The 15,355-nt window shown below is 28.1% G+C and overlaps 1 protein-coding gene across 2 annotated transcripts in view; it reads right to left on the reverse strand.

Annotated features, from left to right (window-relative positions):
- Positions 1 to 5,771: 5,771 nt before the first annotated feature.
- LOC129959506 (anoctamin-8-like) overlaps positions 5,772 to 15,355 on the reverse strand; it is an 86,834-nt gene continuing 77,250 nt past the window's right edge. For both annotated transcript variants that reach the window (XM_056072372.1, XM_056072380.1), the window contains exons 14-17: positions 15,191 to 15,320; positions 9,191 to 9,324; positions 7,924 to 8,004; positions 5,772 to 5,961 (exon numbers count right to left, since the gene is read on the reverse strand). In XM_056072372.1, the coding sequence (XP_055928347.1) occupies positions 5,788 to 5,961; positions 7,924 to 8,004; positions 9,191 to 9,324; positions 15,191 to 15,320 (519 nt within the window). In that variant the 3' untranslated portion in view covers positions 5,772 to 5,787. The remainder of the gene's footprint in view (positions 5,962 to 7,923; positions 8,005 to 9,190; positions 9,325 to 15,190; positions 15,321 to 15,355) is intronic.

Here is a 15,355-nt window from a genome sequence, read left to right on the forward strand (position 1 = left end):
CTTGACATATATGACTCCCTGAACAAAGTATTTTTCAATATCATATTGTTATAGATATTATAGACACAATATTTTAATAACATTTGTTTATTATGTGCCTGAACTTTCCTAATGAATTCAAATTTCATGACATTATAATGCCATAAAAACAACTTAACTGTCTGAGTAATCTCCAAATTGCATATTGTCTTTCAAGGTATTGTAATTCTACTTTCTAGTAATTCATGTGAACTGTGCTGATAATAAGCAGAAGCTTTCTTTTTTAACTCTATTGAAAATTATGGAAACAGATATTGTTAAAAAATGATCAAAATTCAGGGAAGATTTACATTAAAACTAAGTTGGTATCATTGAAAAGGCAATATTTGAAATTTTTACATGATACAATAATGTGAAAAATTCACTTGTTTATTTAAAAAATAAAAAAATTTAAAACAAAATGCGTATTCTCACCTTCCAAAATATATTTATGCTAAATTTGGTAGTTCTAAATCAATCAATGTGGGCTGTGCAAATGTGCATTCTATTTTTTCTTATTAGTAGAGATATGTATGAAGAAGGCCATCTAGAAAGTTAATTACTGATACTTTTGAAGCAAATGTAGTATTTAAACCAATACTTTAAATATAATTATTCACTGCTCTAAGTAATTATTTGTAGATTTTTTTTTTTTTTTATGTGAAAACATGATGTTTTGAGAGTGGGATTTGCGATACAGAAAAAATTGGCCAGATATTATTATTGCTACATTAAAAAAAAATGACAAAATTTCTATACTTACTCTCTTATTTTGAACATGATTAAATGCATGTAGACTAAAATTTACGAGCTTGAAATTCTTTAGATGAAAGAACAAACATTTACTGGCCTCATTATGGAAAATGGCCAACTCTAGAAATTTTCAGAAGCAATATACAATTCAAATTTTGGTTCATTTTTTAAAAATTATTTTTCAAGCAAGATTATGAATGCTTCATTTTGTTTTCACTTTATTTTATGTTTAAAAAAATTATGTTCTTTGTAACCATATAAAGTCCATAAGTCATAAAAAGTTATATTCAAGAAGAGCAAAAGTGAAGATGCCAATCTCTTCAGAAGTACAAATTAAAATCTGATGTCAAAGAAAAACAGCAAGTTGAATGAAAATAGAAAGCTAAAAATATTTCAATCCATTGAGGTTATCGATGAAAAAACAAATCGACATTAGAAATTATCAGAAACAAAAAAGAAATAGAAACAAATTAGATTGGGTCCTGTGAAATGTGAGCATGATTTGGCTTGACAAACTGTAAGTGGCCTTCCCCAGACATTCTTGTGCACGCTTTAAATAAAGGTGTTATCACTTCCCTCGTATTCACCCGTAAAGCATTGACATACAAAGTTACAGAATATTGACCTTTGAATTTAGCATAACTGAATCTGTCGTGTGGATCCTTGGTGATTAGTTCTTGATATGTGGTTAATAGTAATCAAAAACGAATTTGTACTCGAGATTCATTTTTTTGTAACCACCCTTTAATACAGAACTGCAGTTGCAGTCACAAAATCACATATCAAGTTTAATATATTATCACGTTTTATTGCTTGTGGATGTACCAGTCAACAGATTTGGTTCAAAATTTGATACAAATCTACATTTTCGATGTAAAATCTGTGTACGAAATTTTATCCGTCCGACTCTCCACTTATATTTGACAGATAAGCTTCGTCTGAATGGAGTTTGCACAGAATTTGATAGAAATCTGGAAATTTAGTGTTAAGATGATAAACCAAATTTCATCTGTCGAGCTCAAAGTATTATTCAGTAACCATGTTCACCGACAGACAGATACAATGCAAAAATGTATTTTTTGGATTCTAAGAATTCTGAAACTTGGAGATACGTTAAAATATCGAGTCTGAATTTTTTGACGATTACAATACTTTCTCTATAATTCGTATACAAGAAAGTAAAAAATGAAAAAAATTATTGAAACATTTATGATTTTAACATTTTTATGTTTGAGTTCTGAATCAGAATTCCCAATTTCTACATTTAATAGAATTAATGAGTAACTTCCTATAGAAGAATTGAGACTCTAATTAATATTTTTCGGATGTTTCTTCAATGCATTTCATGTGAATTCTAATTTAAAAATTCACCTCCGGGTAGTCAAAATTTGCATTACAATATAAAATTGTTGTCACATGATAACTTGAAATTTGTGATAGTATCACAAATCATTTCATCATTTTTACACGCTTAATTTTACATGTTATTTAATTAACTGTTTCATGTTGCAAATATGGAAATTTGTGGCCAATTTTTCACTTAGTTTCTAATGTAAAATATTCTAATTTTTTTTCAAAACTTGTATAAGTTAACTGGTTGATTTTAATCGCATTTTGATTCAATATAAGTCGTGCCATTTGTGGGCAAATGTAAGAAAATCGATTTATGATATTTGCCAAAATAAATTATAAAATAAAGTAGGAACTAATAAAAATAGAAAGTTTCTAAAAATAAGCCTTATAAGTGTATTAAATATGAAGTGATTTTATCAAAAGTATGGACATCAAAACAGTTGTAATATCGTAAGTGTCGGAAAATTAAACTTGACCAAATTTTATTAAAAAGATTATGCATTAATTAAAAATTATAAACTAATTAAAATTCCGATTTGCTTAGAATATTTCTATAAGTAGACATGCTTTAGTGATATTGTTTTAGTGTCCATATTTTTGATGAAAGTGTTACTGTTTACTTTTTAATATATAAATAAAAGTGTGCTTTAAAACTTTTTATTACTTTTTTTCCAAACATAATACTCACAAATTTACAAACATTTATTAAAAGTGTGTGAGTTCCCAACACACGCTTTTAAATTGCATTATTTTTTTTTTCTTTCATTAACAAATAAACTATATGAAATTTATTATGTAATGGAAAAGAATGTTTCACCATTTTATAAAAATAACAAAACATTTGCTCTATATGTTTTATTTTATTTTATTTTTTAACTTGAACACATTTTTTTTTTTTATAAAACGAAATTATTTTTAAAATGCACTCTAAATGTTGCAATATTATAGATAGAAATATACTGGAATCAACACATTGAGATGGTATAAATAGCACAGATATTTATGTTGCAAGCTGCAGTTAGCAAAGTTATTGTTCGGTATGAAATATTGTGAAAGTTTTCTTCAAATTTTAAAAATATATATTATTTAAAAGGTATCTTCGAAATTAGCAAATCATTTTCTATCCAGTAAAGTACACTTTCTTATTAATCTGTTTTAAAATGTCATTAATCGATAAGATAAAATATAGCAAGATTCATTCAAAATCTTATTTCGTTTTAATTTCCTGGGTGTTTTATCTTTTTTTTTTTTTAATTTTAAGTAAATGAATATTCATTTACATTCTTTTAAAGAAATATGATCTTTTTCAATCCATAATTTCGTCCAGGGGAAAAAAAATAATTATACACCAGTTTTTTAATATTTCTAAAATATCGGTAAGTTATGCGATAATTGCAAGAATACAGGTAGCGGCGGATTTCCAATTAAGTGGACTAGATAGTCACCTGATACCGCAGTAGGCAGATTTATAAAAAGGAGTTAAAATTAACTTAACTTAATTGTGAAATAAGCTTCTAAAAAATAGAATTTCTATGAATTATAAAATTTTGGTATTATGAATAATTTTTTTAAAGTAAAATTAATCAAATTCCTATCTGTTTCATTACGTTCACTTAATTATTGCAGAACTATAAATTCAATAAGTTTGTTGTTTTATTGAATTGAAATATTGTTGTTTTGAATAATTATTTCAATTTAATAACTGTTGTTTTATAAATTGAATAAAATTGTTATTACCTTATATAAATTGAATAAAATTGTTCAATTTATATAAACTTATTTGTATAAATTGAAAGTTTATTTAAATCGATTTGTTTATAAAAACAAATGTTTCGCAGTCACAAGTCTGAATAATTAAACAAGCAAACAAAACTATACATTTTCTTGAAATCACAAAATTAAGAAGAAAAAAAAAAGTTAACCTAAAATAAAGCATTAGTGAAATGTTTTTAAAAGAGGAACTTCACAATCCGAACTACATAAGGTCGTACAATTCACGAAATCCGCCATTAATTATAGGTGTGAATTCTGATAAGTTATTTTAAAACATGAACCTGGATTCATTTTTCAAAACGGATAGATTTTTTTTTTAATAACTAAGGCTTTTTATGTCAGTTTTTATTTTTGGAATATTTTGGTCAGTTGAATGTAAATGGATGAATATTAGTAATAAAAATTTTCAATACAATCATTATATTCCTTTTCCCATTAGTATGAAAACATAAATTTATGAATAACAAATTCTTCAATTTATTAAAACGTTCCTTTCTGTCTGAGCATTAGAATTATTTTAATGCTAATGTTAATTAACTATTTTTATTAGTTTTTTTTAAAAATGTGAGTGTTTCTAAGAGAAAATTCTTTTGCACGGTGAACGGCATGCTTCATAATATATTTATAACTTAAAATTGAATTTCTTGCAAAAGTATCTTATTAATATTAACATGCTTAAAAACTAAGTGAAAATAATTAAAATTATATACATTCGTACATACACACACACACACACATATATATAATGTGCAAAGCATTAACAGTGACATTTGTCCAAACATTTTTTATACATATTAAGGTACAAATATTTACATAAAAATTTATACAGAAATATTTAAGGAAAATTAAATATAAAAAGGGAGCAAGTTACGAATTTGATTTGAGAAAAAAAGTCATTTAACAGTCAACACTAAAAGCTATAAAATTAAACTGTAACGAAAAGAGTTTCTTCATCAGTTGCCCTACATTTAATATTAAAAGTTTAAATGATCTGAGAAACATGGAATGTATTCAAAATTTTAGCAAAAATGCTTTAGATATAAATTTTTCACTAATGTGCAAGATTTAAGAATTTGTAAGCAGTAAAATTTAGCCTCTGTCAAATACCATAAAAATATAATTTCAATATTTATTTTGAAAAGAAAATCTGATTTTTGAATTTAGTGTTTTTCTAACACTAAATTCAAAAATTTAGTCGGATGGAATCAGATTCTAAATTGTAACTTGAACAGGAAGTTATTATTTGATTCAATAACTTTCAGAATATTATCCGTTCATCAGGAAACTATGTTTTAAAATTGCGAGTAATGCAATAAATATATCGCCGGCAAATGACTTAGAAAATTTGTTGATTTAGAAATTAGAATATTTTTAACAATTTAAAAAAATACATCTAAAAGTATCTTTTAATATTTCCACTCTAAGTCGAATAATGTATTACTAATTTTCTTTAGTAATATTTTTTATATTTCTATAAACATTTTATTAAATAGATATAAACAATATTCCTCTTTAATCATACAAATTTTTCTCCATAATTTACAAATGGCAGTGTCTGACGACTGCTTTGTTATTATAATTATTTACAAATATCTCTTAATTTCATGATAAAAAGTATATTTGGAATAAAAGTATTGATATTATTTTAATAAAATTAAATCTCTTTTTCATGGATTTATAAAACTATTCAAAGATGAAAATTTTCGATCTTTAATTTTAAAATATCGAATTGACGGATGAAGCAATCGCACATTTACATCAGTAAGAGCACTTAATCTATAAGCGATACACTTTTACATTAAGATTTTTTAAATATAAGTTTAAGTTAAATTATAAATTCCGACGAGGTAGATCAGGCACATTAGTTTAGAATATAGCTGTTAACGGGATTTAATAACTCCAACGTGAATTCGACTGTCTACATCCCTTATTTTCGAACACATTCAATTGGACATCTCCATTTTGTGAATTTTCCAACATGGTGCACTCTGCAGATGTTTGAATAATTTCACTATTGACATCTGGATTCAATTTCTTCAATAAATAGGAGACTAAATATCGATCCTGCAAGAAATAATGGCGAAGTGAGAAAAGAAGTAATTTCCAATTTAGTATAGATTGAGTGGTAAAAAATTATTTTATAACAAAAATATACAGAAAAAAATAGAGTGCATATTCCAGACAAAATGTCTAAGGTAAAATAAGAGTATTGTTCTCAGGCTTAATAAGACTTACATGAGCTATGAGCGCAATATCAATTTTCGTCATAGTGTGTATTTATACTCAAGTCGGGATACTGAATGATATATATATATATATATATATATATATATATATATATATATATATATATATATATATATATATATATATATATATATATATATATATATATATATATATATATATATATATATATATATATATATATATATACCAAGGCTTACCATATAACCACTGTTTTCAGAGGCATAGTACGGATTTAACTGAGGTTAGAAGTGTAATTTTTAAATTGCAATTTTGTACGCAACGACACTGTGTCTGGTGCCTTGATATTTATATGTCGAACATTTATAGTTCTGTATCATAATAACTAATTAAAACTTTCCTGCGGTAAAAATCAGTTCAAACTCGTTTTCTGTGATTGTTACCTCAATATTGATGTTCCTAATGATTAACAGAACCAAAACTTAACACTCTTAAATAGAACATGCAGGGTTAATCAATAACTAATTTCTAAAATGCAAAGAGAAATGTTAGCTCTTGTTTTTGTGACGGATAGACAGACAATATTAACCATTTCGTTCTTAAAGGTACAATGCAATATTGTTACGATAGTAAACATCACCATGAATATTGAATAATATAATGATAATATTTTACCACATCTTTGCGACACTGGAGTATAGATGGTATAGATATTGTTACAGTTTTGCTACTCCATAACAATAAATATACTGCTTTTTTTTTTCTATACCTGGCAGTACAGCTATTTTAATCTCCTAAATGGAATTAATAAATTGGAGATTAACCAACTTGAAGATAATGATGCTTCTCTGTTCCAACTGTATCAGTCCATATGCGAGTTCTAAATTTATACCAATGAGGAGTTTGGTTTAGTTGAAAATTTATATTAATTTCTCATGTTGAAACAACACGACAGCTATTTTAGAACGAATTTCATCCTCTAAAAATGTGATGAAATGACGTCTGTGTAGATTTCCCTCTCGTTATGCGTTTATGCCACGTCAGCGGAAGGATGTAGACATACATGGGGGTTGAATTCAGGATTCGAATATTGAAACCTGCAATACCGTAGCAGTATATTACTACCAATTCGAAATTTCATCTAAAGTAAGCTTAAAGCCAATTACCTATGTGTCTACTACCTTCCCTCAATAACATACCATCTAATGTGTATGCTATACAATCTTAAAATCTAAATACTTATGGTATATAAAAATAACAAATATCTGAATGAATTGATGACTTTCAGTTTGATTCTAAAAGCAAAGCCTAAACCTTAAGGATAGATCAAGTATAAATGAATAAATCATTTTTTATATTAAAAAAAAAAAGGAGTTGCAAATACAAAGATAGGCGAGGGATTCATTATCAGTAAATTCAATAAACAAAACAACTGATACGAGAGATAAAAAGTACAATACAGTATTAGTGTAATACAAATTTGAAACTGCACAGTAATAAAATTACATGAATAACAAGGAAATTAGCTTTAGATATCAAATCTTTTTTTTTTAAGTACTCCAAAAGTCCACTATTTATACCCATCCTATTTGACACTACTAGCAAGCAGCCTTTGGGTGAAACCATGTTTTGTGTTTACTTTACTTGCTTTCGTGTTTCCTATGTATTTTTTAAAAATGATTTGTTTCTATTTGCTTATATTTAAAGTTAGTTCCATATTTTTAGAATCAGTCTATATAGTTCTTTTATAAATTAAACGAATGTTAAAAAATATATTTTTTATTGTCATTAAAAAGGTATTAAATACAGTTAACTTACCTTCTTTTGTGAATTCTTAACCCATGTTGGCACATCCGGTATTAACAATGATATAATAAATTTCATTAAAAATATAAAATGCTGTAAATAGAAAGAGAACGATAATTATGATTTTGAAGCAGAAATACAATGTCTGTGTTAAATGTATCCAAAAATAATAGTTTAAAGAACCCCAGGTGTAATTAAATAGATCAGCCACCGATAATGAATTATTTAATTTTTTAAAATCTGTTTTCTATCAGATTTTAAAAACTAAGATTCTTGATAATCTTAAGTTTTTTTAGATCTGATAGAAAATAAACCCAAGATTCGTGATTCGGACAGTGGAATTATCAACTACAGTTGCATGGTATTCATAATTAACAATATCTGCCTATCTTCTCAGATCTCTGAATATATCACCATCGGAATTTCTTGCTAGAACTTTCATTATAATGACAGCGAGCATTAAAAAAAAATCTCGCTTTAGATGACTTGAAATAGTATATCTTTTCAAAAAATACACACAACACAAATTCTACTGAATGCTTGCAAAATGATTACAGCTACGACGTGAAGAACCTCAATTAGTATTCATATTGATTTTTCAATGAAACTTGAAAAATTGCCCGCTTAATGCAATTCACTTGTAATTTAGTGATTCTGACAATAAAAGCTACAACTTAAAATTTATTAATACTTTGGGATACATATAATTCATTTCAATGTTTGTATACAATATACAATGTTCAATATGCAAAATAATAAAATATGCATTAAAATAATTTTATTATTTTAATTGTAATTAAAATAATAAAAAATTTATCTTCTTGAAAACAAATAAAATTTTTCTTTGAATAAAAGTAATTTTGGAGAAACAATTAACATTCAAATCAAAGCCGAAATCCTTTTAAGATTTCTCAAGTGTGACATTTTTTTACCAAATATCAGAAAAGTTAAAACTGCTTTATTTTCTATAAAATATCTTTTTTAAAACTCATAAATAATTGTCAAAAGCATATATTTCATTAAAAATACTAGTTCCAAATTGCTTCAATTATTGTTTGAAACAAACAAACATTTCAATCCATTTTCAGCCAAGTAACAAGAAATACCTATTCTTTTTCTAAATTTCTATTAAATCTGACCATTTCTAAATTCTTGATAGTACGAGATAAAAATTATTTCACAATTTTAGTAATAATTATTTAAAAAGAAACCGGAAGTAGTACCAAAATTAGTTCAGAATTTTAGTAATAATTATTTAAAAAGAAACCAGAAATAGTACCTCGAATCCTATTATGATAGCAAATTTAATCTCATAAGATCTATCACGCCCCAGTTTCGAGTTGAATGCTATGAGGAAAGCATTACTTATGACTCCACACACATTGATGAAATCTATGATGTTGAACCAAATTCCTGAAATAAACAGATAAAGGTAATTAAAACAACTGAAGCCAGACAGATCCATTGTTTTTTGGTGCTTTCCATAAAGATAAAGAAACATTCACTGACTACTAATAGTATTAAGTTTTACATATTCTTCAATGCTCACAATATGGCAGAAGTATCAATAACAATAATCTCTATCCCTAATAACAGCAAAAAGGAATATGTGTGTGTTGGCGCTCTATAGCCAGATTGTTTGATCTAGGACTATCAGACTTGGCATGTAAACACTTTAGAGGATGGAAATGTGTACATCGAAGCGATTATTTTTGCAATTTTAATTAATTAAAATGAAGTAAAATATGGCGTTTTGCCCTGATAACTTCTAAAAATATTATAGAACAAAAATTATTTTTGCATCATCTTAAAATTGAGAAAAATTATCTTTTCTCTGATATCAATTTAATATTTGTAAATTCTTTTTTCTGAATTTCGACATTTTGTTGAAATTTTTGTCTAATTCTCAACAATATATTATATTGTTACTCTGTGGTTTAAATCTTTTTTATTGTTTCATCAAGTATGTAATCGCGATGTTCTTTAACATTATTAATTTTTTTTCTTTTTTTTTGTATACGTAGTATAGAGAAAACATAGTAATGGTCAAAATATTCGAATTCGAGATTTTGACGAATCTACATCTTTTAGACTACCTTGAATTCTAAAAATACATTTTTGGAAAATGTCTATCTGTCTGTGACAAAGATAACTCAAAAACGCCTTCAGCTAGAGGGATGAAATTTGGTATACGGTCTTTTTTGTAGAACCAAATTTGCAGATTTCTACCAAATTTTAACCAAAATCCGTTCAGAGAAAGTCTATCCGTCCGGCTGTTCGAATATAATTTAACACGATAACTAAAAAACGAAGAGAGCTAGATAGATAAAATTCATACACGAACATGTATAATCTAGAGACCTATTACATTTTGAGTCAAATCCAGTCTGTTGATCTTTGCTTTTAAAAACGTATAAGCAAGGTAATTCAAAATTTCAATGACTTAAATGCATTAAATTTTGTGACTATGAATGTAATTTTGTGTTAAATCTTTATTTCAATCGGTTGGAGAGAAACGTGTCTGAGACAGTAATTCGATTGTCGAATACTATTAACTGTATGTCGAAAAATAACTTGCCAAAGATGACACGACAGATTCAGTTCACGTCAAAAGTTAATATTTCGTAACTATTGAACGACAGTACTATGAAAGGCCTTCTCTGGGATGACACCTTCATTAGAGAGTAAGCGAGAAAGACCACTCCCACTGGTTAATATTTATAATTTGCATGACGACATATTTACGTTTTTAATAGAACTATGGAGTAATTAGACCAATAGAAAAATCCAAGAAAATAAACATAGCATATGTAAGAACATTTCATGCTTATAAATATTTTTCTGTCGAAATTTATAAAATACGTTTGCTACGAAGTTATACATAAGATATTTAACTGATATTAAATTGAACCCATATCTCCGTTGAACCAACTGGTCGCCAAAAGCGTCTAGTTATCAATAAATAAAGGAATTATATATATATATATATATATATATATATATATATATATATATATATATATATATATATATATATATATATATATATATATATATATATATAACGAATTTCAAAATGTTCAAGGACTGTACAATTATTCTTTAACCTCTCTCTAACTCAGCTTTCATGTCATCATATAACCAAAACAATGCAGTAAAGAATATAGAGACCTTTGATACCAGCCTTGGGAAACTTAGATAATATTCATGAATGCACTTTGCTTTTATAATAGCAGAAGTCGATAAATTAAGACAAAAAGTAGATATTTGGCTCTGGGAAGAAACATTTATCTTCTCTACAATGCTGTACTATGTGATACTCTAGAATATTACTGTCAGATAATAACAATATTGCAGACTAGTAGCATTACCCAGAATATTGATTTTACTTCAGATAAATCGTTTGATATAACTTCATGTCCATGATTCTAGCCTTATTTTAATTGCGTTACTTAAGTTATATTTATTGTGTACATGAACCATCCTAATGGAGGCAGTACCATGATATCAAAAACGTATATATCCGATTCATCTATCTTTTAATTTCGCGATATTGTAACTTCACTTTTTTATTTGTCTTGTAAACTATACAGATATTAACAGAAGCCTTCTTCTTTTGCTTTCAGCACTGGATAAAAATCACGAGATTTAATATTTGATTGAACAATGAAAGCGATATCAGTTTCATTCGCAACAATGAAAGTATTGCTTTGAAATATCCTTAAAATATGTTTAAAAGCTAACTAAATCTAAACAAAAATACTTTACAGTAACTAAATTAGCATTATTGAAAAGACAAAATTAAAACAGTGTAAAAAGAAATTTTGTGCGGGATTATTTTCGGAAATTATGTTAAAAAAACACACCAAATTGTAACGCACTTTAAAATTTTTAAAAAAGTCGCTCCGAAATGTATATTCCCATTTTCCAAAGTATATCTGAGCTAAATTTGGTAGCCCTCCTAGGTTAAACGATCTGGACTATACAGAGCCACCACATACACACACACGTATTGATTTGTGTTGTGTTGTGACTTATGGCACTTTACAAACTCGCTGACAGATCTGTCAGTGATTTAAACCGAGTGTGAGTCTGTTGTTTTTTCAGTAGCGCCAACTAGGGCCAAGAGTACGACTTAGCTACTTCGTGCGTCACAATCGCTTGCACAACCCCTTTTTACGGGGGGGGGCACATTCACACACCTCACAGATAGAACACAGAAGAAGAACCATGCCCGAACCGGCACTCGAATCCGGGACGCCCACATCACTGGGAAGACGAGCTACCCCTATGCTAGGACACCGGCACCTATTGATCTTTATTATGAGTAGAGATAAAAACCATGATTGACAACTCTAGTTCATTTATTTTGTTCATTTTAGTTTCGAAAATAAGTTTAACTAAATAGCTTGTCTACTGTTGGCGCATTTTGCCGCTAAAGGAAAAATAAAAGAAGTAGAATTTGGAACACTAACTCTTGCTGATGACACTAGTTCTTAAAATCCTGAAACTTCCACATTTCAAAAGAAAAATTAAACCAAGGAAGCATAGAAGGAAGGAAATCCAAACTGTGCAAAAGCGAACACAGTATTCATTCACAAAATAAGGAAGAACAAAAGATTTCTCTGAGAGATACGTGCTATCTACGATCAGAGTAAAAGCCGCACCCTTATTAAACAAAACATCTCAATAACATCCTTTCCCCCAGGCAAAAATGATTTTGAGAAAGAAGATAGTGCCAACTGCAAGCTTCCTTTTTTTATAATTATACTTTTACGTTTATATGGTCAAGTCTACTTTCAAAACTAAAATCTTTATCATATTCTAAATCAAAATTTAAAAAAAGTGAAGATATGTTCCGATATGTTTTACTTTCCCTATCCTTTCAATCTGGTGATTAAAAATGTCAAATTTATATTAGAATTCAAGAATACAAAAATGTGCAGAAGTCAGAAGAAAATTTTTAAAAGAATCATTAATTCTTAAACGGATGAAGATGTCGGTATCCCTCCCCTTTTCGAAATCATAATTTATTGGCCGGAATATACAATTCAAACCAACGCGTCATATTCCAATTCTCAGAGTAATGCGTTGCTTTGGATTAGTCATTGTTCGGAGTAATAACGGCTTACAAATATTCAAAGTACAATTCTTCATTTAGGAACTTAGTTACCAGACAGGAAAACACGCACTTTTAGCAGTACTAAACTTATATCTGATGATGTATTAGGACATTAGCCTAATACATAATGTCACTTGCTACTGCAAAAAAATGTGATTTATTTCTTATCTGACATTTGAATCGTAATTTAAACGGTGGACTACACACTGAATGTTATAAGCCATTTCTCAGCACTTTTGATGAAAACACGACACTCTATAAGTGAATACAAAATTCATACATTACAAAAGAAAATATTTATAAATAAGTATATGCTCAACTCACACAGTAGTCCACAAATCTGGGCCTGAAACAGTTACAATTTGATAATATTTATTTTATTTTACACAAATCATTCTCTCTTGCACAGAGAAATGATCCAGAGACTCTTCTCTTAACAGCGTTGTTAACTGTGCCCACGGCAAAAAACAATATATTTTCGCCTCTCACGAGTTTCATTCCTCGATTTTTGATTGAAAGGAGTAGGAATAATCACCCAGAAACTTTCTCGCATATTCTCTAATAAAGATAATGTCCCCCCCCCTCTCTCGCTTAACATTGTGGACTATTGCCTTAAAAGAATTCAAACAGTTAATTCATTGCCTTAAAATTGTTGAGCAAGGCAATGAACACCAAGAATGCTCAGATTTTTATTTTCAAAATCCAGCATATAAGATGTGCATGCTTCTTAATATAGTAAAGAAAACTGGTACTTATTAACAGCATGCCATCGACGAACCATAGTTATGAAAGAACCCATTATTAGAAAGCAATCTTTGGCGATTAATCGATTGCTAGCATATGATTACAACATAAGTACCAGAAATTCGAATATTTATTTTGGACAAAATGAAATCAAAATTTGAAACGGAACTACAATATCAGTAACAAGATTACATAATAAATTTCATTTATCTAAGTCGTAACGTTCTTGAATTATCATGTTTACATACGTAAGAAAAAGCCTAACCGTTTGAGAAATTTGGTTCAAAATTTGTTAATGGTCTATAGTAAAGCTGTTAAAACGGCATATTAAATTTCATTTATCTAAATTGTTGTGTTTTTGAGCTATCTCGTTTATTCGTTACGATAGTACAAACTGACAAACGATCAATCCCTAAGCAGATTTACCTCAATCCGATACAGATCTATACTTCAGATGCCAAATCCGTGTACGGAATTTTATCTATTTGGTTCTTTACATTTTGTAGTTACTATGTGTTCGTTTCTATTCGGACAGTAGGACAAACAACTTTCTTTTGAATGAATCTCGTTCAAAATTTGATAACGGTCTAGAAATTTTGTTTAAATGCCACATACAAATTTCATCCGCTAACCTCGAGGCGTTTTTGATTTATTGTGTTCATGGACAGACAGACATAATTCCAAAAATATGTTTTTTTTTTTGTTTTTTTTTTTTACTTAGGGGGCGGGGGTGCCTGAGACGTTAAGATTCGTCAAAATCTCAAGTTCGATTTTTTTTTTCTAATTATAATATCTTATTCTTGTAAACTTTGCATATGAGAAAGTGAAAATGTAAAATAAATTCGAAAATGTCGTCTTCTTGGCCTCTCCCGAGACTAGCCCCTGGAAATACATATCCTTTGCGCTTAACAATTGCTATTACTGGTTCCTGTTTATAATATAAACGGAAAAACTGAAGAAGGAGCCAATCTAATTATTTTTATGCCCTCTGGTATTTAAGATTCCAGATCCTCAATTGTATTCTGAGCTAGATGCTGTTGTATAACTTGGAACCAATTTAATACTTTAAGGATTTAGGGTTAACTACGATATATTCTATTTAAGTATGTGTAATTTGTTATGCAAAATTGTACTCTAACGCTGTACATTAAATATAAATAAACTTTAGAAAAACATTGCAAGTACAATTTCTCTGAAATATTTTATAAAGCAGCTTTACATTAAAATAAGCATTTTGAAGCTGTTTCTCGGCTAAATTTTGACTTGTTTCCTGACATCTATTTAAATTCAAAATTTGAAAATAATGACAGTAATGTCAGTTTTAAAAATGAAATTCATTCACAATGACATAGAATTCTAGACAAAACTGAGACGACTGAGATTTTACTTAGCGTGCGTTAAGATCCTACTTACCTATATCATTATCTCTGTAAGGTGTTGGCCTCCGATTCCACCATAATAATCTGCGGGAGTCTACTCTAAAATCAATGAGATTGAAAATTAAGGCAAGTGCTGGTGCTAATGGAAAAGAGGCAGCAAACAGCTGAAACAAAATAATTTGAACAGTATTATTATTAG

This window comes from Argiope bruennichi, chromosome 2 (assembly GCF_947563725.1).
Source record: "Argiope bruennichi chromosome 2, qqArgBrue1.1, whole genome shotgun sequence".
Classification (NCBI taxonomy): domain Eukaryota; kingdom Metazoa; phylum Arthropoda; class Arachnida; order Araneae; family Araneidae; genus Argiope; species Argiope bruennichi.